Raw genomic sequence first — 23186 nt, 5'->3', positions numbered from 1 at the left:
TGTTAATGTTCTCAACGACATTTTCAAATACCAAGTTGTAATTTCTATTATTTTTATACATGGGATATAATCTTTTAGTCTAATGAAAGATTAAATTGTAAAATATCGTTTGAACTACAAAATATGATATCATTATGGTCATAAAATTCAAAAATATGGATAAAAATGTAGAATTCTTCTATATATCCAAATATTTTATATATTTTATTAGCATGTTAAAATCATTGAAAAACATCTAAAAAATACATCAATTTGATACCTTTTCAAATGCAGAATAATTTTAAAAGTATTTTAAAAAATAAAAACTACAATAATACCAAATAAACTCTAATAACTTACTAGAACCATTCAAAAATTGAAATAATAGCATAACGAATAACATTTTTAACTATTATTAATGAAAGTAATAGCAATTTCTTTTTTAATAATAGATTGAATTATTAAAATACAACCTCTTAATTATTCCTTGACAATGCCAATTTATGAACCTTTAGGTGAACTAGTGAGTCGAGAGAGCCAACTCTCTTTGGCAATTCAACAACAAAAAAAAATTTAAAACCTTTGAACTATGATTTTACAATATGATTTTTTTAATGTTTCCTTTCCATTAGGGTTTTGTTGAGAAACTGAAGGAAAAAATGTTTACATGAGCGAAAATATTAACTATAAGTGGAAACAACCTCTCAATTCCTATCGTTTTCTCAACCTACTTAGAAAAACATTAACAAAGCCTAATTAAATCCCCTTTAAAAAACAATATTAACTATAAGTGGAAACAATGTTTACATGAGCGAAAATAATGATCAATAAAATAGTGCAATGATGATTTTATGTCATCTATTAATCATTAGTTATGATCAAATTTATTGAGGATAAATAAATTTTTTTGTATTTTATATAATATATAATAAAATTAATTACTAAAATATAACTGTAAGCAAAAAATCTAAAACTGTTTCTCAGGGTTTTTTTGTTTTATTTTCACACTAGTTTTTAAGTTATTATTAGGTTAATTAAAGGACAATTTGATATTTATATAAATATAAAATATAATTAAAATTATTGTTCACCTCCTCACAAAGTAGTGTTAATTGAAACAATAATTTTTTTTTAATTTTTCATTTAGTTTTTTTTTTCAAATTCATTCTTTAATATTGGATTTATTAGGAAATTGAATTTTATAATTTATTTCGGTTTACTTTCTTTTAAGTTATCATAATCTCATGATTCAAGTCATAAGTTTTGTAGGTTAACTCATTTGATTCATGTTTTTTTTAATTGATTTTTTTTTAATTTCATCCTTCAATATTTTGGTAAGTTAACAATTTAACTTCAATATATTTTATTTATTTATTTTCTATGAGATTATAACGGTCTCATGATTTAGATTGTGAAGTTTATATGTTAACATAGATTGACTTGAGTCGATCTAATATATTTTCGTTTTAATATTTATAAAAAAAATATTATCTTAAAACTATGTTTTTTTGGCATAAGTTCAAGGGGGGTATTTTTACAATTTAGATTTGATGAAATTGATATTTTTCCTTTCCAAAAAAAAAAAAAAAAAAACAGTAGTGGTTAGTGTTAGAGACCAACGTGACCAGAACCAAAACTATATCAGTACCACCTTAAAATAATTAGTGGACAATGTCTCGTCATGCTATTTATTTCTGGCTTATAATTTGTCAGAACCCTTATAATTCCAACTAGCTATTCAGACACATTGTTATTATACACAATTTGAGGTCTTCTATTCACCATTTTGAGATCTTAACAAAATGGCTAAGAAAACTAGCTATTCTGAACCACACCAATTGCCGCAGACATTGACAAGAACAGTGGCAATCTTATTAACAATCAGCGCGGTGCGATACCAGAAACAGTCATTTGATTTACAGAAGGATCTGTCGGTGAAGACTTGTAGATTGGAACCATTTTACCTAGAGTGAAAGCAGGTTGTTTCGGCTGAGGAAGAGCTATTGGGTCACTTCCCAAAGCTAGAACCACAAATGACATTGTTGGCCTGTCTGCTGGATCTTCCTGCACACATAACAGCCCAACATGTATGCACCTCACAATCCCTTCTGTTTGACTTCTGTCCATCAACGAAGGATCCACTAATTCCATTTCTCTCCCTTCATTCCACAATCTCCACGCCTGTCAAATTGCATGAAAAAAACTATCATAACAGTACCTAGTTATAATTTTCAAGCTTCAAATTCTTTTTCATAGGTTGAAAATTATTTGAATGGAAATTTTGATGGCAGCGATGTATTGTACAAACATATGCTAAGAGTGTCTGGCGATGTTCTGAGAGATAAAAGCCACTACTTCTTTTCCCACTTGTGATCTCCAGTAGTATAACACCAAAGCTGAAGACATCTGATTTCACTGAGAATAGCCCTCCCATTGCGTACTCCGGAGCCATATATCCGCTGTTTCGTGCGTAAGACGTACTTTGGATAAGTTATAAGAATTTAGGACTAAAATCATCACCAAACTAGAAAAAGAAATTAGAGGTAAAAAAAAATAAAATTAAAAGAGGGCTTACAATGTTCCTACTACTCTTCTAGTGTTAGCTTTGTTCTGGTTTTCGCAGAAAATTCTAGCCATGCCAAAATCTGATATCTTGGCAACCATTTCATGGTCTAAGAGCACATTGCTAGGTTTCAAATCCCGGTGAATGATTCTAAGCCGGGAATCCTCGTGTAGGTAAAGAAGTCCTCTAGCAATCCCACCAGCTATGTTGTAACATGTCTCCCAATCAAGAAGTGCGCGTCTTTCGGCATCTGAAATTTGAATAAGATGAAACTTCAGCCTGTTGCGTCATTTAATTGTTGAAAATGTAAAATTTAAGAATTCAAAGGCAAAATAAATGAATGGAACAGACCAAAGATAAAGATATCAAGGCTTTTGTTAGGCATGAACTCATATATGAGCAGCTTTTCCTCTCCTTGCATGCCACATCCCAATAGCCTCACAAGGTTTCGGTGCTGTAATTTTGCAATTACTTTGACTTCATTCTTGAACTCCTCTAAGCCTTGCCATGACTTCCTTGACAGCCTTTTAACAGCTATTTCTTTCCCATCTGGTAACACACCCTGAAACAAATTTGCAATGAGGCAAATATTATCAACTGAAGCAATATTAAGACATGGCAAACTGAACAAAAAACTCGGTTTTCCTAGAGGGATGGCTTGGAAAGACATACTCCTGAATCTCAGTGGATTATGACAGCAAAGCCCCTTGACCACTTACCTTATAAACAGTGCCAAACCCACCTTGTCCAAGCTTATTTGAATCGGAGAAGTTGTCTGTAGCTTCTCTGATAGTAGTTAAGTCCATGAAAGGCAGGTCCTCAGAACTTACCAAGTGACCTTCATCTGTCATTGTGACCCCTCTTGGACAGGCCAATTCCTGTAATAATGCTAGGTGACTTCTTTCCATGTCTGCTAAAAAATAGGAGTTTTAGTACTTTTGAATTCGGATGTAAATTAACCTATTTAATTAAAGTGGACCTGATCACTTGGTTCAGATACCTCTTTGTCTTCTTCTTTTTCGCCTCAGACAGAAAATGGAAGATCCAATGACTATTGTAAGCACCATTGTAGGTATAAACACAATAATTGCCACCATCTTCCAATTACTCCTGCCTTGCAAAGCAAGAATTTGGTATCATATCATTTAATAATGGACTAGGATTCTGGACAATTTGGTACCAATACATTACCTTTCAAAGAATGAATTAATAGTAACAATATCAATCATTAACAATTTGGGTACTTATGAGTAAAGCCAGCATTTGAAACACCAAGAATTACTGGTACTGCCCTTTCTTACTAAAGTGTAATCAAAACATAACTTCTGTTTGCTGACAGTTTATCAATAAAAACAAATTATGTTTACTCACCTTTAGGAGTTGGGAATGTTATCAAGTGACTTGAGGTGTTGTAGTATTTGTACAGCTCAAATCTTACATTGCAATTACTACTAACAATAATTCCACCTTGCTGCGAAGAACAACATCCCTTGAGATCAATCAAAGCAGAGCTCAAACATTTCTGACACTCATCTTCTCTGATATCTCTAGTGCACTGTACATGGCCATATATGGTTTCGTTCCTTGAAAACTTGATTTCCCCAGTTTCAAACATGAGCTTTGAACGATTGAGCGCCGCCTCATTTGACATGTTGTCCATAAGGAACCTTACATTCTCGTAGAAATGAACAGGATCTGATACGGATTTTTTATGAGATTCCAAGTCTGGATACTTCCCGGCATAAACATCCAATGAAATTATATTCTGAAACGAGTAGTGAATTTGGCATCGTTCATACCACATGATTGCTTCTTTACTTTCGCAATCTTTCAACAGTTTTTGGCTTGCATCTCTCAAACAAGTCTGACAAGCACTCGAAGTGACATCTCCCCTGCAAAGTGCTTTGCCAGTGACTTTGTCAGGGAATCTACCGATAGCTGTGCTGTTATAGCCGGTTGATGAAGTGATGGAAGGTAAGGTTTCAAGGACAATCTTCACGTTCTTTCCGAATGGGCTTTTCAGATCATAGTTACCATATTCATTAGTTGAGCAAGTTGTGAATAGAGGGTCTGCAAGAACAAGGGCAAAGAGCATTGAAAGCAGTATAATCAAGAAACACATGGCTAAAAGTGCATGCCTGGTCATAATTATATTTTGGATGAACATCTTAACAAAAATTTAGACAAGACAAGCAATAAAAAGCTAGGATTGAGATGAGTAACAAATTTATGCAAGGCATTCCATTTACGAAAGCAACTTCTGGCGGCTTTACATAAAAAAGATCAATAAAAACCTTCATATTGATTCCAACTTGTAACCTTTTAATAATAAAAACTCTAATATTATGTTAAAAAATTATTTTAATTGTCAAGAAAGGTTATAAAATATAATTTATATTATTTTTTAATATTTTATAAACAACGAAAGAGTATTTTATTCAAAATCCATTACTTGGATTAATGCTGTGAAATTTTATAAATAGAATTTGATAGCATGAGCGTTTTTTGAAAAGATTAATTAGTCAGAATAGAATGATAGGTTTCTTACTAAATTGAATCTGATATAAAATGACTTAAATTATTAACTTAATTATTAGATGCAGCACTGTTGTTAAGAATAGAAGAATATTCAAAAGAGTTTGAATATTGACAAAAAAAAAAGAATATTCAAAACGGAAGTTGTTAACAAAAGAATTGGAATTATACATTCAAAAACAATATTCTTAGTTTGAAAAACTCATGTGTTGAAATGTTACAAGTTGTTGTGTGCGATTTCCACTAAAATCCCTAACATTCTATATATTCTTGAAGATTTGTTTTTAATTTTTATGATCAAACCATTCCCTGGTTGAATTGACCTTGATTTTGAATTATGATGTTTAAAAGTATAGTAAATTATATTTTTTAAAATGTTATTTTGCTAGGGAATTAATAAAAATTAATTTTTTTAATTTTAAAAAATTTATTTCTGACATCAACATATTAAAATAATTTTAAAAAATTAAAAAATAATTTAAAGTAAAAAAATTAAATTTTAATAAAAAAAACAGCTGAAAGTTATTATTCTTTATTAATCTTAAACACGGGACCAACGTACCATTTACTTGCTTTTTGGTCCTCTTATTAATTAGAAAATATAATCAAGAGTCGCACTCAATGCCACGAGTACTGTTCAAACTTATCCACTCAGAATCTCAAGTGGTTATTCGCATATGGTCGCAATTTCCCATTCTGATCTATCTCCATCATCATGTCTCTTTCTTTGTTTGATGTTGTCATCAAGGAGCATCTTTGATTTTTCAAGAAATAATCAGGCTCCATGTGATGTTAAAATTGTCTTATATTCAAGCTACCATATTCCATACATTTATATGGGATATTAATTTTTGTTTTTCCTAGGATTTTTGTTCAAGATTTTAATAGACAAATGGATGAAAAGTATATATACATTATGCTAGTCACTACCAGAAAATCGATAAATACAAACAGAAACACCGAGGGAATTACAGTGGGAAAAAAAATTAAAACAAAGCAAAAAAAATGATGTGTCATTTTTTACCAACATAATTACCAACGGAATTATTCCGTCGGTATTTTTTAAAGAGCTCTAGAACTGTTTACTTTCCAATTGCACTGTTAATTGTTGTTCTTTACGGACAAAATCACCGACGGATTGAAAAGTCGTCGGTGTTATATGGCGGTTTTCTGAAAAAATTCAATTAATTTAAAATTTTCATTTAAATATTACAGACGGAATCACCGACGGATTGAAAAATTGTCAGTGATTGTTGGCGGTTTCTGAAAACTTTTTTATGAAATTAAAAATTTAAATGAAATATTACAGACAAAATTACCGACGGAATAATGAACAAATATTAATATTTAATTCTCCGTCGGTAATTCCTAACCCGCCCAATAAAAAGCCCGAATCCCCTTATTTCACAAGAGACAGACTCATTTCTTCTTCTTCTTCTTCACTATATGTAAAAAACATCAATATCTATTTCTTTCTCTTCTCTTCTATCCTCATCTCCTTCTCTTCTCCTCCATGCTCGGGTATGTCTTCTTCTTCTTTCTTCTTTTATCCTCTTAGTTTTTTTTTAATTAATATGCTTTACGAAATTTTTTTCTTTCTCCTTAGCTTCACTTGCAACTACATTAAGGTAAGATTTTTCTTTTTTCTTCTTTTTTCATGATTTTTTTCACTATATTTGTTTTTTATTTTATTTTTAATTGTTTTTGTTCTTAATAATTGTATAAATATTGTTGTGAGATTTTTTTTTCATATGAGATCAATTTTTAGGATTTTTAAATTTTTAGCAATTGGAACTTCATTTTTTTCATATGAATTTTTTTAGTTGAATTTATTTTTTTGTTTTATTTATTTGTTGCAAATTTGTTTGAGTTGATTTTCTTATTGTTTTTTCCAAGCATTTTTAGTATATATTATAGAGTGTTGATTTATGTTAATTTAATTATTTTATAAAATATATTTTTTTACAAATGTTTTTAAATAATTACCGACGGAATTACCGATTGTATTTTTTGAGGGATATACCGATGGAATGAAGCGGGTAATTTTTTTTACGCGTCTATTCCGTCGGTAATAATATTTTTTTATTACCAACGGACAAAAAATTACCGATGAAAGATGCACCGACGGAACATTTTCATCGGTGATTTCGTCGGTAAATTAATTACCGACGGAATATGTGTCTTACGCCGACGGAAAAATCCCATATTTGTTCTTGCTCACACAAGAGACAAAATCTGATCTCCACTAAAATGGTACAAAGTTATTGTATGTGATCTCCACTAAAATCCCTAACATTCATATTTGATTATTCTGGATGATTTTTTCTTAATTTTTATCAAACCATTCCCCTGGTTGAATTTATCTAGATTTTGAATTATCCTCAATTCTTAGGAGGACTATCTAGAAGTGTTTGGAGTGCCCTAGATGATGTATAAGAATAATTTTTTTTATTTTTTAAAATTTATTTTTGATATCAATATATTAAAACAATTTAAAAATACTAAAATATTAATTTAAAATAAAATAAAATAAAATTTTAATAAAAAACATGTTACCCCCAACCCCAAAAATCTTTATTAATCTTATCTATTGGGACCAACGTACCATTGACTTGCTTTTTGGTCCTCTTATTTATGAGAAAATATATTCAAGAGTCACACTCCATGCCACGAGTACTGTCCAGAGAATCTCAAATGCCTATTCGCATATGGTTGCACTTTCCTCGAGTGGGTTCAAGAGTTGAAGGTCTTCTCTTGCTATTTTATGCAGCTTGTGCATCAAAGGATAGAGAAAAGTCCCGTGATGAAAAGTCTTCTTGTACGTCTTAATGCTGCGCGTGGAGAAAAGAATACGGAATTTAATTGGTCTTATTAAAAAACTCAAAAAAATAAAGGATAGATTTTAATTTCATCTAAAATCTTTGGTTTGTTTCAATTAGATCTTGCATCTTTCATCTTTGTTCCAATTTCTCCCTCCCCCATTTCTGTCAGGTGTGTGGATTTTAATTGCATTATTAAAAATCACAATCTCATTAAAGAAGTAATTAAGGAAATAAAATTAAATAATTGAAATTACATAGATGAAAACGAAAATCAGTAGAAAATATATTTGTTTATTAGAACAAATATGATAAAACTTGATAGGGTTAGTTTTTCAAAAAATTCTCAAATATTTTTTAGATGAATACTTTGTATTATAAGAAAAATAATAATATTTACAACTCAAATTATAATAATTTTTATATTAATACTTAGAATTGTTCACTATTTTTAATAATACTATGCCGCGGGCTAACTTTTGATTTTTATAAAAAAATTCATAAAAATTTATAATGTAAATAATAATATGTTTTCAATATTATTAATAATATCTTCTTTCAAATTTATTAATTATTTTATTAATAATATTAATTATAATAATAATAATAATATTTTTAAAACAAACAATAATATTTAGAATCTTAGGATCCAAGAACCTCGGGTCCAGCGTCATGACCCAAGCATCAGGTGTCCCCAAGTGGGGCATGAACATGGCTCACTTCCAGCACAACCCAAGTGCCATGTGTGTGCAGTAGTGTGCTCAGCCTTCAGGCAGGCATCCCAAGTGCCACGTGGTGCTTGGGCTGCGCTGGGAGGGAGCCATGCTCGTGCCCCACTTGTTCCCAACCCCAGGCAGGCAGCCCTAGCACCACATGTGCGCATCTCAGGGGACGCGCCTCCAGCTTGACGCTTGGGGCCTGTTGGATGCAGCTTCACACATGCCCCTACCAAACAATGCGGTTCACAGTGAAAGCACTCACAAAACCGCTACTGTGCAGAATAATACAATTCACAGTGAATTTATTTACAGTGCATATTAACCCATGCTACAGTTTAATGAATTTACTTACAGTGCATAGTAGTCCATATTATAGTGAAATACTGATTAATTTTAGTTATAGTTAATATCAGGTGTTGTGTCAGCTAGTATAAAACTAGTTTTATTATTTAAGTTCATCAAATCGTGCCCCTCCAAATTCGATAAGATGTATAAGAATATTTGCGCAGAACTCAACATTGGGCACTTAAACAAAAGTACAGGGACCAAAAATGATTAGTTAATCCAGTGCAATAAAGTTTTACACAAAACCTAACATCTAACTTGGTAAAATACATTTGTAATCCCTCAAGTTTTGAAAATTAGTCGTATCAACTCCTTTACTGGAATTTTGGTCATGCAAGTCCCTATACATTCAGTGATTGGTGACTCATGGTCCCTCCATCCATGTGTACCTTTAACATTACTATCAAAGAAATTTTTTAATTATCATTGTAAATACCAAATCAAATATTCAGTATTCACATTCAAAAGATTGTAATAAATAATTATATTAAAAACAATTTAACAGATAATTGATTTCAATCCATTATTACTCTTTCATACCATTTTTTGTAACTGCGGAACAATGAATGTATTTTGCCCCATCCTATATAGCAGCGGACATACCTAAGAGGGCTTCCTGGTCACACACTTCATTCACGAGCTTCATCAACGAGGTAAAATATCAGAAACTGTTAAGCCATTGACAGAACAATCATTAGCTTTTGCCTCGTGGTGGTCTGTAAATCTCCCAGCAAAAATGGCCGGCCGTTGAGGTTGGGGAAGATCAATTGAGTTGTCACTTTTCAGCATTAAAACAACGGAAGACATGGCTGGCCTTTCACTAGCATCTTCCTGGACGCATAATAAACCGATATGCACGCATCGGGAAAATTCATCAGAGCAGCATGAATCAACCAACACTGGATCTATCATCTCGAGTTCCTTTCCATTGTTCCATAATTCCCATGCCTGATTCAGGATTCGGAAGTGCATTTAACTAAACATTTTTATCATAGTGTCAAGTAAGTGATTATGTGTATTCTATGCCGAAGAAACTTACATAAGCTAGGAGGCTAGGAGCACGTTTCGATTTGTGGAATCCAGAATTCTTTCTTCCGGTTATGATCTCCAGCAGAATAACTCCAAAACTAAAAACATCAGATTTGGTGGAGTAAAGTCCCTCCATTGCATACTCTGGTGCCATGTATCCACTATTCAACAGAAGGGACAGAAATGTTTTAGTAATCCTGGAAAAAGTAAATATCCAACAAGCCCTATGTGCTGTGCTCCAACAGAGGTGGCCCAAAAAACTCCAGACTCGGAAAATTAGTTAGAAACATGAAACACGGCAAATGATGGATCATGTCATTATGCTTTGTTATATTATTATTGTCTAGGAAATCGGGTAACTAATGAAGTGATTATACTTACTATACAAAGATAATTCAGGTGAAAATTCACTTACTATGTTCCCACTATCCTAACAGTATTGGCTTCGCCTTCATTAGCTTCCATGATCCTTGCCATTCCGAAGTCAGAAATCTTCGGATTCATGTTATTGTCCAACAAGATATTGCTAGCTTTCAGGTCCCGATGGATGATTCTAAGTCTAGAATCCTCATGGAGATAAAGAATTCCCTTCGCAATCCCATTTATAATATGAATACGACTTCTCCAACTAAGTTGAGCACCTTTCCTCGGATCTACAGTTAAATCAAAATTGATACGAAATCAAATTATTGCTTGTATTCAGTATTTGAGAAATAAGATTTCAGCATATTGTATCTGAGATCAATGAATCGAAATTTCTGATTTCAAAACATTAAGAAACTTATTAAAGAGGACTAGTTACCAAAGAGGACCATGTCTAGGCTGTTGTTAGGCATGAATTCATAGACCAGAAGCTTTTCCTCTCCATCAACACAAAAACCGAGAAGCTTAACAAGATTTTTGTGCTGAAGTTTCATGATTAGCAGAACTTCATTTGTAAACTCGTTTTTGCCTTGCTCGGACAAAGCTGAAAGTCTCTTTACTGCTAATTCCTTTCCATCACTCAGTATACCCTTCAAAAATTCACAACAAAGGAATTAGTAAAACCTCCCTTTATCTCTTCTCTAGAGTACTTCGTAAGGTAATTTGAACTTGAACATAAGATATTGTAATTCATTTACCTTGTATACTGGGCCAAAACCACCTTGCCCAAGAAAGTTTGCTTCAGAAAAGTTATCGGTAGCTGCATTTATGGATGCCAAATCCATAATTGCGGATTCCCGATCATTAAGGCCATCTCTCTGAAAATCTTGGTGCTGGAAATCATTGCGGTTTGGGTGATCAAACCCATGAAATTTACCATCTTGACTAGTATTTTCTTTCTTACCTGTATGATAAGATTCAAGAAATCAACAATGGTTACAAAGAAAACCAAAAAGAACATGTTAGTGAATTTCATAAGAAGTATCCTTGCATTTTCGCATTCTGAATTTCATCGCAAGATGGCAGAAGAAAGAGCCTAAAATTGCTGCCACCAAAAGTGTTGATACCACAGTACTGATGGTAATTATCCATATTTCGCTTTCGTTGCCTGTCATTAAGGAAAAGAAATTATTTTCAGTGCATGAAGTATAGTTTTTTTTATTGGCAAATACATCCAAATATAACCACTTTTTACGTCTTAATTGATCTATAAGCAAATTAGTACCTTTTCCGGTCACCGGACTTTGAGAAGATTCAGATGCGCTGTCATAGAAAGCATATAACTCATACCTTAAATAGCAACTGCGGCTGAAAACCCTTGCTCCACGAGAAAAATAGCAACAAGTCGTAACATTTTTTATGGCAACCTCAAGGCATGTGTAACAATCATTTGGAGACAAGTCTGTAGAGCATTGTACTAGAGAGAAAAAGCTGTCACTATCAGTGAACGGTTCTTCTCTAGTAGCATACATATTCGCTGAAGAATCAAAAGCTGCCTTCTTGATAAGACTACTCAAGGTTTTATTGACTACTAAACTAAGATGTTCTGGATTTGAAATGTTCTTTGGATTATATTGGGGAACGTTTCCTGAAACATCCAAGTGGCCTAAGAATCTTTGATTCGAGTAGCGCAATTGACATAGCTCTTCCCAGACAACTGCTTTCTTATCTCCTGGACAAAGCTGCCTGATATCTTGAGATGCTGCGGCTACGCAGGTACGGCAGCTTTCATTTTTTACATAGTTGAGGCACATATATTGAGCATACACTCTGTCTGGATCAATTCCAGTAGAGGTATTGAAAATTTTTGAAACAGAAGCATTTGAGGAAAGAGAAGACATGAGGGTCTCGAGATTGTTTTGAAATGGACTATTATCTGTATAGTTAGATTTGTTCGAGCATAGTCTGTAAGGAGGATCAGCATAAGCAAGATCAAGAAGGTTGGCAATGGAAAAATACAGCAAAAGAATTTGAAAACTTTTTTTAACAAGAAGGAAATTGTGACCCATATCTTGTGTTTTGAGATTTCGACACTAGCTATCAAGAATCATCTATAATGTGTAGCTGAAATTGTTTTCTGTCTTCTTTCACCTTACGGCCGGGAGACCATATTTATATATATAAAGCAGTCAAATATGGTGGGTCATCCAAAAGCATAGCAAATTGGAATTTTCTTGGAAGAATTGGGATAAATCAAGGCAAGTTGAAAAATATTGTTATAGAACGAAGTCCCCCGTCAAATAATTATAAGAATATAAGGTAATATTAAATGAGTCACTCACCACTGAATTTTAATATTTTGGATTAAATTGATATTTTATTATCAAATTTAATGTCATATCCTTGGAAAAACAAACTCAACACATTAGCAAAGATCTTAAAGATCATCGATAAGATTAAATTTTTTGGATGAAATCAAATTTCAACAAAAAAAATCAATAAATACGAATCAAGTTTTTACCCTATATATTTCATAACTTCATGAAACAGTTACATCCTATTTCATAACTTCATTTTTTTTTCCCATTTTTTACAATATATGTGCATGCATGTGTGTGTTGAAAAAGAAAAATGGACTTGCTATGGTCAACAAAACTATACTGGACAATGAATACTGAATTTTTGACAGCGATCTATTCGTGGTGTGTAGTTTCCAGGAAGGTCTTATGTAATTTGTAAGATTTGTTAAGAACATGGTTGGACGTTAAGGATTTGACCTGGACTTAAAGTTTTAACCAATGTTTCATGAATATTCAATGTTCGACTGTGAACGACAATTCCGAGTTTGAACACGACTAGTTTTGTGATTCATATTTCGTACTTGGAAAACTGTAGGAAACTGCATTTACGATCGGCCCACTTTTACTTCATTAATTTAAATTTCAGCCTCGAGGTACGTATTCGGTGATATAGTATGAAGTAATTTTCACAAATATTTTTTTAATTAAAATGTATAATAATAATGATTTTTTATATTTTTTTATTTTTTATATCAGCATATTAAAATATATTTAAAATTATATAAGCTTGATTTTTTTTGGATAAAAAAAATTAAAAAAATATTTTTTAAAAAAAACATTACTTAGAATGTTTCCGTTGTCATCCACGGAAAAACCAAATTTTATGGGTAAAAAATTATACCTTCAGTTCCCGTAATATCACAAGTATATACATGAGAGGTGCGTTGGGAAAAGAAAACGTAGCAGAAGTTTAAAAACAAAAACAGCAGGCATGAATTAGCATCTGTAAAATTAAGAAAATATAAATTTAATATTTTTTCAAATTAAAAATATTTTGTAAAGTATTCAAATATAGTTAATGGTTCATAAAAATTAAATATTTAAGAGGGTATATAAGAGTATGATAATGATTGCTTTTTGGAAAAAACTTTAGTCGAAAATAAATCAAAATAATATATTTTTTATTTTTTAAAAAATTAATTTTAATATTATCATATCAAAATCTTAAAAATTAAAAAAAATAATTTCAAATAAAAATAAATTTAAAAAATCATGAGATAGAGGTTGCACCGCAACCCAAAAAAACTCCAAGTGGTGCATTGTAGTGAGTATGCTGTGTGTATCAACTATCCATCAGTGAAACGTATATAAATCAGTTTATTTGATCGTCTATCAGTTTAGGATGCGGGGGATTTTTAGCAATTAAAATATTTATTTTATTAATTATTTTTATTTCTATATGGTTTAGAAAATTATTTTTTAATGGTGTTTTTATATATTTTATTTAGTTTAAAAAATTAAATACTATAATTAATAAATTTATTTTTCCTAATTAGTTTAAAAATTCATAGAATAACTACGTAATTATTTATTAGGATTTTTTTTCTCTTTAAGATAGATTTTGGACTTATATAAATATTATTATTCTGCTTGTATTTCAAGAGACTATTTGAAGATAAACTATCCAATAATAAAATTTAAAATTAAGATTTTTGTATGGTGATTCTATGTTAGTTGTGCTTGTTGTTACTTTTGTGTTTTTTGTTGGTTAATGTTCACCAAAAAAACAATAAAAAAAAGACTTTAAATTAGTTTTATCAATGCAAGCTGATTTGTAGAATTCCATCATTTTATTTGAAATTTAATATTTTACGTAAGGTAGTTATTAGTTTTATACTCTTTTAGTCTAATGAAAGATTAAATTGTAAAATATCGTTTGAACTACAAAATATGATATCATTATGGACATAAAATTCAAAAACATGGATAAAAATGTAGCATTCTTTTATATATCCAAATATTTTATATATGGGATATAGTGTAGAAGTAGAAGGCATGCCCGCGCATTGCCGTGGGTTTATGAAATAAATGTGTTAGATGGTGTTATAATTACGAACTAGCACTAGATAAGTAATAAATACTAAAGGTGTGATGGAGCCAATATTCCAAGAAGGAAAAAAAGTTATGTTAATGATAAAAAATTTAGAGACTACATAGAATTATTTGTATCAATCCACAGTGTTTTATGAAGAAAGATACAGTATTTTCCTCACATGATTTAGCTTTTCTGTTAATAAAAAAAACATTACAAAGTTCAATTCTTTACCAGCTCAAAATTAAAAAAAAATCGACAAAGACAATTTAAAAAAAAAAATCATGAAGGGAAACACTGTAGCAATCCACAGTGTTTTTTTAGGAAAGATACAATGCTTTCTCCAGTAAAATCAACAAAGATAATTTTTTAAAAAAAATCATAACAAAACAAAATCATATAAGGAAGTACTATAGCAATCCACAGTGTTTTATGTGAAAAGCTACAATGCTTTTCCCACATAATTTAGCTTTATTGTAATTGTAATTCTCAAACAACTTAATATTAAAAAAATAAAATCAACAAATAATTTTAGAAAAAAACATAATAAAAAAACAAAAAAAACATGTGGGGAAACACTGCAGCAATCCAATGTGTTTTAAAAATAATTACAAAGGTAAATTCTCAACTAGCCCAATATAAAAAAAATAAAATTGACAGACAATTTTGACAAAAAAATCATAACAAAAAAAAACACAAAAAAATAATAAAAAAAACCATGTTGGAAACACTATAGCAATCCACAGTGTTTTGCGAGGAAAGCTATAGTGCTTTCCTATATGATTTAGCCTTACTTGTAATTATAATTCTCAACCAGTTCAATATTAAAAAAATAAAATCGACAAAGACAATTTCAAAAAAATCATAAGAAAAAAAATCATGTGGGGAGACTACGTAGCAATCCACAGTATTTTGCGAGAAAAGTTACAATGTTTTCCCTACATGATTTAGTTTTATTGTAATTGTAATTCTCAATCAACTCAATATTAAAAAAATAAAATCGACAAAGATAATTTTAGAAAAAATGATAACAAAAAAAAACCATGTGGGGAAACCCTGTAGCAATCCACAGTGTTTGAAAGAAAAAATTACAAAATTAAATTCTAACCAGCTCAATATTAAAAAAATAAAATCGACAAAGATAATTTTAAAAAAAATCATAACAAAAAAGAAAACACAAAAAAAACATATGATGAAACATTGTAGCAATCCACAGTGTTGTGTGAGAAAAGCTATAGTACTTTCCCTACATGATTTAGTCTTACTTATATTGTTTGTAATTGTAATTCTCAACCAGCTCAATATAAAAAAAATCAAGAAAGACAATTTCATAAAAAAACTAAAAAAGACATTTGGGGAAAACACTATAGCAATCCACAGTAATTTGTGAGGAATGCTACAGTGTTTTCCCCCACATTATAATTGTAATTATTAACCAGCTCAATATTAAAAAATAAAATCAATAAAGATAATTTTGAAAAAATTATAAAGTTAAATTCTCAACCAACTCAATATTAAAAAAATAAAATTGACAATTACAATTTTGAAGAAAAAAAAATTCATGAGGAAAAACACTATAGCAATCCACTATGTTTTGTGAGGAAAGTTACAATACTTTCCCCAGTAAAGTCGACAAAGACAATTTTGAAAAAAATCATAACAAAAAAAATTATGTAGGAAAATACTGTAACAATCCACAGTGTTTTGTAAAGAAAGCCATAGTGCTTTCCCCACATGATTTAGTTTTATTGTAATTGTAATTATTAACTAACTCAATATTAAAAAAAATAAAATCGACAAAGATAATTTTGAAAAAAATCATAATAAAAAAAACATATGGGGAAACACTATAGCAATCCACAGTGTTTTAAAGAAAAAACATTACAAAGCTAAATTCTCAACTAGTCCAATATTAAAAAAATAAAATCGACAAAGATAATTTTGAAAAAAAATCATAACAAAAAAAACACAAAAAAACAGAAAAAAAAACATTTTGAAAACACTATAGCAATACATAATGTTTTGCGATGAAAGCTAAAGTGCTTTCCTATATAATTTAGTCTTACTTGTAATTACTTGTAATTGTAATTGTAATTTTCAACCAATTCAATATTAGAAAAATAAAATCGACAAAGATAATTTAAAAAAAAATCATAAGAAAAAAAAACTATATGGGAAGACAGTGTAGCAATCCATAGTGTTTTGTGAGGAAAGCTACAACGTTTTCCCCATATGATTTAGCTTTATTGTAATTGTAATTCTCAATCAACTCAATATTAAAAAAATAAAATCAACAAAGATAATTTTAAAAAAATCATAACAAAAAAACAAAAAACAAAAAAATAGGAAAAAAACAATGTAGGGAAACATTGTAGCAATCCACATTGTTTTATGAGGAAATGTACAGTGTTTTCCCCTCATGATTTAGCCTTACTTATATTGCTTGTCATTGTAATTCTCAACCAACTCAATATTAAAAAAAAAAAATCGACAAAGATAATTCGACAAAAAAAATAAAAAAACCATATGAGGAAAACACTCTAGCAATCCACAGTAATTTGTGAGCAAAGCTACAATGCTTTCCCCACATATTATAATTATAATTCTCAATCAGCTCAATATTAAAAAAATAATACCAACAAAGATAATTTTAGAAAAAATTATAAAAAATAAAAACAAAAACAAAAAAAACCATGTGGGGAAACACTGTAGCAATCCACAATGTTTTAAAGAAAAAAATTACAAAGTTAAATTCTCATTCAGCTCAATATTAAAAAACAAATCGACAAAGATAATTTTGAAAAAAATGATAACAAAAAAAAACCATGTGGGAAAACACTATAGCAATCCACAATGTTTTAAAGAAAAAAATTACAAAGTTAAATTCTCAATTAGCTCAATATTAAAAAAAATCAACAAAGATAATTTTGAAAAAAATGAAAACAAAAAAAAAACCATGTGGGGAAACCCTGTAGCAATCCACAATGTTTTAATGAAAAACAATATAAAGCTAAATTTTAACCAACTCAATATTAGAAAAGTAAAATAGACAAAGATAATTTTGGAAAAAATCATAACAAAAAAAAACACAAAAAAAGAAAAAAAAAACCATGTGAGGAAATACTGTAGCAATCCACAATGTTTTGTAAGGAAAGGTACAGTGCTTTCCCCACATGATTTAGCCTTACTTATATTGCTTGTAATTGTAATTCTCAACCAACTCAATATTAAAAAAAATAAAATCAAGAAAGAAAATTTAAAAAAAAAACATAAAAAACCTAAAAAAAATCATGTGGGGAAAACACTATAGCAATCCTCAGTGATTTGTGAGAAAAGCTACAATGTTTTCCCTAAATTATAATTGTAATTCTCAATCAGCTCAATATTAAAAAATAAAATCAACAAAGATAATTTTGAAAAAAATCATAAAACAATAAAAACACATGTGGGGAAACACTATAGTAATCCACAATGTTTTAAGGAAAAAAGTTACAAAGCTAAATTCTAAACCAGCTTAATATTAAAAAAATAAAATCAACAAATACAATTTTCAAAATTTAAAAAAAATAAATAAAAAAAACCATGTGGGGAAACACTATAGCAATCCACAGTGTTGTATGAGAAAAGCTACAGCTGTAATTCTCAACCAACTCAATATATATTAAAAAAATAAATTCGACAAATAATTTTTAAAAAAATCATAAAAACTATGTGGTGAAACGTTTTTGTATAAGAAAAGCAAAGCAATTTTAAGAGTATTTTGAAAAATAAAAACTACAACAATTTCAAATAAACTGTACTAGCGAACCATTCAAAAATTGAAATAATAGCATAACCAATAATATTTTTAACTATTATTAATGAAAGTAATAGCACTTTTTTTTTAAAAAAGAAAAGATTTAATTATTAAAATACAACCTCTTAATTATTCCTTGACAATGCCAATTTATGAACCCTTTAGGTGAACTTGTGAGTCGAGAGAGCCAACTCTCTCTTTGGCAATTCAACAACAAAAAAATTGAAAACCTTTGAACTAAAAAAATCCTTGATTTTAGCTCTTAAACAATATGATTTTTTTAATGTTTCCTTTCCATTAGGATTTTGTTGAGAAACTGAAGGAAAAAATCTATAAAAACCCTCTCAATTCCTATCGTTTTCTCAACCTACTTAGAAAAACATTAACAAAGCCTAAATCCCCTTGAAAAAACACTATTCACTATAAGTGTAAACAATGTTTACTGTGAGCGAAAATAATGATTAATAAAATAATGCAATGATGATTTTATCTTATCTACGAATCATTAGTCATGACCAAATTCATTGAGTATAAATAAGTTTTTTTTTTAATACATAGTAAAATTATTAAAATATAATTGTAAGTAAAAAAATCTAAAACTGTTGTTAAGAGATTTTTTTATATTTTTACATTGATTTTTATGTTATTATTAGGTTGGTTGAAGGAAAATTTAATATTTATATAAATATAAAATATAATTAAAATCATTGTTCACCTCCTCCTAAAGTAGTGTTAATTGAAACAATAATTTTTTCTTTTTTTTTTAATTTTTAATTTTTAATTAAAATCATTGTTCACCTCCTCCTAAAGTATGTTATTATTAGGTTGGTTGAAGGAAAAGTAGTGTTAATTTTTCTATTCAGACAGTACATTTTTATTATACACAATTTGAGGTCTTCTATTCACCATTTTGAGATCTTAACAAAATGGCTAAGAAAACTAGCTATTCTGAACCACACCAATTGCCGCAGACATTGACAGGAACAGTGGCAATCTTATTAACAATCAGCGCGGTGCGATACCAGAAACAGTCATTTGATTTACAGAAGGATCCGTCGGTGAAGACTTGTAGATTGGAACCATTTTACCTAGAGAGAAAGCAGGTTGTTTCGGCTGAGGAAGAGCTATTGGGTCACTTCCCAAAGCTAGAACCACAAATGACATTGTTGGCCTGTCTGCTGGATCTTCCTGCACACATAACAGCCCAACATGTATGCACCTCACAATCCCTTCTGTTTGACTTCTGTCCATCAACGAAGGATCCACTAATTCCATTTCTCTCCCTTCATTCCACAATCTCCACGCCTGTCAAATTGCATGAAAAAAACTATCATAACAGTACCTAGTTATAATTTTCAAGCTTCAAATTCTTTTTCATAGGTTGAAAATTATTTGAATGGAAATTTTGATGGCAGCGATGTATTGTACAAACATATGCTAAGAGTGTCTGGCGATGTTCTGAGAGATAAAAGCCACTACTTCTTTTCCCACTTGTGATCTCCAGTAGTATAACACCAAAGCTGAAGACATCTGATTTCACTGAGAATAGCCCTCCCATTGCGTACTCCGGAGCCATATATCCGCTGTTTCGTGCGTAAGACGTACTTTGGATAAGTTATAAGAATTTAGGACTAAAATCATCACCAAACTAGAAAAAGAAATTAGAGGTAAAAAAAATAAAATTAAAAGAGGGCTTACAATGTTCCTACTACTCTTCTAGTGTTAGCTTTGTTCTGGTTTTCGCAGAAAATTCTAGCCATGCCAAAATCTGATATCTTGGCAACCATTTCATGGTCTAGTAGCACATTGCTAGGTTTCAAATCCCGGTGAATGATTCTAAGCCGGGAATCCTCGTGTAGTTAAAGAAGTCCTCTAGCAATCCCACCAGCTATGTTGTAACATGTCTCCCAATCAAGAAGTGCGCGTCTTTCGGCATCTGAAATTTGAATAAGAAAAAACTTCAGCCTCTTGCATCGTTTAATTGTTGAAAATGTTATATTTAAGAATTCAAAGGAAAACTAAATGAAAGGAACAGACCAAAGATAAAGATATCAAGGCTTTTGTTATGCATGAATTCATATATGAGCAGCTTTTCGTCTCCTTCCATGCCACATCCCAATAGCCTCACAAGGTTTCGGTGCTGTAATTTTGCAATTACTTTGACTTCATTCTTGAACTCCTCTAAGCCTTGCCATGACTTCCTTGACAGCCTCTTAACAGCTATTTCTTTCCCATCTGGTAACACACCCTGAAACAAATTTGCAATGAGGCAAATATTATCAACTGAAGCAATATTAAGCCATGGCAAACTGAACAAAAAACTCGGTTTTCCTAGAGGGATGGATTGGAAAGACATACTCCTGAATCTCAGTGGATTATGACAGCAAAGCCCCTTGACCACTTACCTTATAAACAGTGCCAAACCCACCTTGTCCAAGCTTATTTGAATCGGAGAAGTTGTCTGTAGCTTCTCTGATAGTAGTTAAGTCCATGAAAGGCAGGTCCTCAGAACTTACCAACTGACCTTCATCTGTCATTGTGACCCCTCTTGGACAGGCCAATTCCTGTAATAATGCTAGGTGACTTCTTTCCACGCCTGACAAAGAATCGGAGTTTTACTCTTTTGTAGTTCTGATATCAATTTAGCCTAACAATCTGCTGATCGCTTAGTTAATTTACCTCTTTGTTGTCCTCTTTTTTTCAGCAGACAGACAATGCAAGACCCAATGACAATTACAATCACCGCTACAGGAGCACATGCTGCAAATGCCACTATCCCAATCTTCCAATTACTTCCTGCCTTGCAAAGCATAGAATTGCATAAGATTCAATTTATGAAGAAAAATATTTAATCTCCAAAAATAATAAACTAAGATTCTGGACAATTCTGCGCTACATGTTATCCGTCATGGGCAAGAATTAAGAATAACCATATCAGTCATTAATGCAAGACATGATTACTTCTTTTCGCTCACAGATTTTCAGCAAAAAAATTTCTGTTCACTAACCTTTAGGATTCGGATATGTTAACGAGTAACTCGAGGCACTGTAATATTTGTACAGCTCAAATCTCACGTCGCAATTCCTGCTAACAATAATTCCACCTTGCCGTGACGAACAGCATCCTTTGAGTTCAACCAAAGCAGTTGTCAAACATGTTTGACAATCATCTGCTACGATATCTCGTGTGCACTGTGCATGACCATATACGGTTTCGCTTCTAAATTTGATTTACCCAGTTGCAAACATGTGCTTGGAAGGATTGACAGCGGCCTCAGTTGACAGGTTAGTCATTAAGTAGATTAGAACATCAGAGAAATGTTTTGGATCTGATAGAAATTTCTCCTGAGAATCCCAGTCTGGATACTTCCCTGTATAAACATACAAGGAAGTCATATTCTGAAACGAGTAGTGAACTTGGCAAAGTTCATACCATATGATTGCATCTTTATAATTTCTACAATCCTTAAAGATTTCTTGGCTTGCCTTCTCCACACAAGCCTGACAGGAACTTGAGTTGACATCACCTCTGCACAGTGCTTGGCCATAGACCTTGGCAGGGCGATCTCCAACAGAGGTGTGGTTAAAACCTGTTAATGAAGTGATCATGGCAGGCAATTTCTCAAGAGGAAGCTTGAGGTTGCTGTCAAACGGACTGTTGAGAGTGTAGTTACTTGTGTTGGAGCAAGATGTAAAAAGATTGTCTGCAACAGTAATGGTTGGGAGAGCTGGAAACGGTATGATCAGCAAAAACATGACTAAATTTACATCTATGGTTGTCATCAGGATCATTTTGGAGCAAATTTAACGGGAAAAAAAGGGCGGCTTGGAAAGTCACTTGAAACCATGTGGAGTAATGGGACTATTAAACTTTCAATATTCTTCATCAAAACATTCCCCATTCTGATCTTTCTCCATCATCATTTCTCTTTCTTTCTTTGATGTTTTCATCAAGGAGCATCTTTGATTTGTCAAAACATTATGTGATGTTAAAATTGTCTTATATTCAAGCTACCATTCCATTTATATGGGATATTAAAAATTATTAAGGAAAATCATCAAGGCATCGACAATCACAATATTTTTTCAATTTTTTCATTTCACTATTCGCGGTGATATTAAGATTTTTCATCAACTTTGTTGACGAAATTGAAATTTACACAGAGTGAAACAAAAATAAAAGATACGGGATTTAATTAATTGAAATAAATTAAAAAGTTTAGGTAAAATATAGATAACATATAAACCCCAAGAGGACAGAGATTAAAATTTACAAAAAAAAAAACACAATAGAATGCACAAATTTAACTTTTATTCATTTATTTTTTTTATTTTTCAAAAAGCTATTATAATTATTTAAATAAAAAAATACTCTAATAATACAAAATAAGAAAAATAAAAATAAAATGCTAGAGTACTAATTTGCTAATAACACTTGTCTGGATAAATTAAAGGTAAGAAATTATAGGAAGCCTTACAATTAATGAAAGATTAATGGGAAAGGCTACTTTCAGTCTTAGACTTGTTTATTTTTGCGTTTCAAAAATATTTTTAAAATATTTAAATTTTTTTTATTTTTTTCTTTACTTCAAATTAAAAATTTGATGTTTTTAGATCATTTTGATGCGCTAATATCAAAAATAATT

At 30.8% G+C, this 23186-nt stretch overlaps 2 protein-coding genes, 1 long non-coding RNA gene and 1 pseudogene across 10 annotated transcripts in view; 1 reads left to right on the top strand and 3 right to left on the bottom strand.

Annotated features, from left to right (window-relative positions):
* Positions 1-23186, top strand: part of LOC127905181 (uncharacterized) — a 47553-nt gene that overhangs the window by 959 nt on the left and 23408 nt on the right. Inside the window, exon 2 of the long non-coding RNA XR_008058962.1 lies at positions 12129-12352. This is a non-coding gene — a long non-coding RNA (uncharacterized LOC127905181). The remainder of the gene's footprint in view (positions 1-12128; positions 12353-23186) is intronic.
* Positions 1-23186, bottom strand: part of LOC18097410 (cysteine-rich receptor-like protein kinase 10) — a 50152-nt gene that overhangs the window by 3559 nt on the left and 23407 nt on the right. The window contains exons 1-7 of one of the 2 annotated variants that reach the window (XM_024592757.2): positions 11638-12508; positions 11404-11520; positions 11111-11316; positions 10792-11002; positions 10405-10642; positions 10000-10150; positions 9430-9908 (exon numbers count right to left, since the gene is read on the bottom strand). In XM_024592757.2, the coding sequence (XP_024448525.2) occupies positions 9606-9908; positions 10000-10150; positions 10405-10642; positions 10792-11002; positions 11111-11316; positions 11404-11520; positions 11638-12421 (2010 nt within the window). In that variant the 5' untranslated portion in view covers positions 12422-12508 and the 3' untranslated portion in view covers positions 9430-9605. Of the gene's footprint in view, positions 1-9429; positions 9909-9999; positions 10151-10404; positions 10643-10791; positions 11003-11110; positions 11317-11403; positions 11521-11637; positions 12509-23186 lie in introns of those variants that run through there. The other variant, XM_052452018.1, reaches the window with a different exon arrangement.
* Positions 1-23186, bottom strand: part of LOC112327363 (cysteine-rich receptor-like protein kinase 15) — a 40641-nt gene that overhangs the window by 7017 nt on the left and 10438 nt on the right. The window contains exons 1-7 of one of the 7 annotated variants that reach the window (XM_052452012.1): positions 3914-4791; positions 3543-3656; positions 3262-3452; positions 2894-3104; positions 2555-2792; positions 2288-2459; positions 1830-2160 (exon numbers count right to left, since the gene is read on the bottom strand). The exons of 4 other annotated variants lie outside the window; for them this stretch is intronic. In XM_052452012.1, the coding sequence (XP_052307972.1) occupies positions 1861-2160; positions 2288-2459; positions 2555-2792; positions 2894-3104; positions 3262-3452; positions 3543-3656; positions 3914-4709 (2022 nt within the window). In that variant the 5' untranslated portion in view covers positions 4710-4791 and the 3' untranslated portion in view covers positions 1830-1860. Of the gene's footprint in view, positions 1-1829; positions 2161-2287; positions 2460-2554; positions 2793-2893; positions 3105-3261; positions 3453-3542; positions 3657-3913; positions 4792-23186 lie in introns of those variants that run through there. 2 more of the 7 variants (XM_024592759.2, XM_052452014.1) reach the window with 2 other exon arrangements.
* On the bottom strand, positions 1743-22369 carry LOC18109058 (cysteine-rich receptor-like protein kinase 10; annotated as a pseudogene).

The sequence above is a fragment of the Populus trichocarpa genome, chromosome 4, assembly GCF_000002775.5.
Source record: "Populus trichocarpa isolate Nisqually-1 chromosome 4, P.trichocarpa_v4.1, whole genome shotgun sequence".
Classification (NCBI taxonomy): domain Eukaryota; kingdom Viridiplantae; phylum Streptophyta; class Magnoliopsida; order Malpighiales; family Salicaceae; genus Populus; species Populus trichocarpa.
This window is presented reverse-complemented; position numbering and strand designations above follow the sequence as displayed.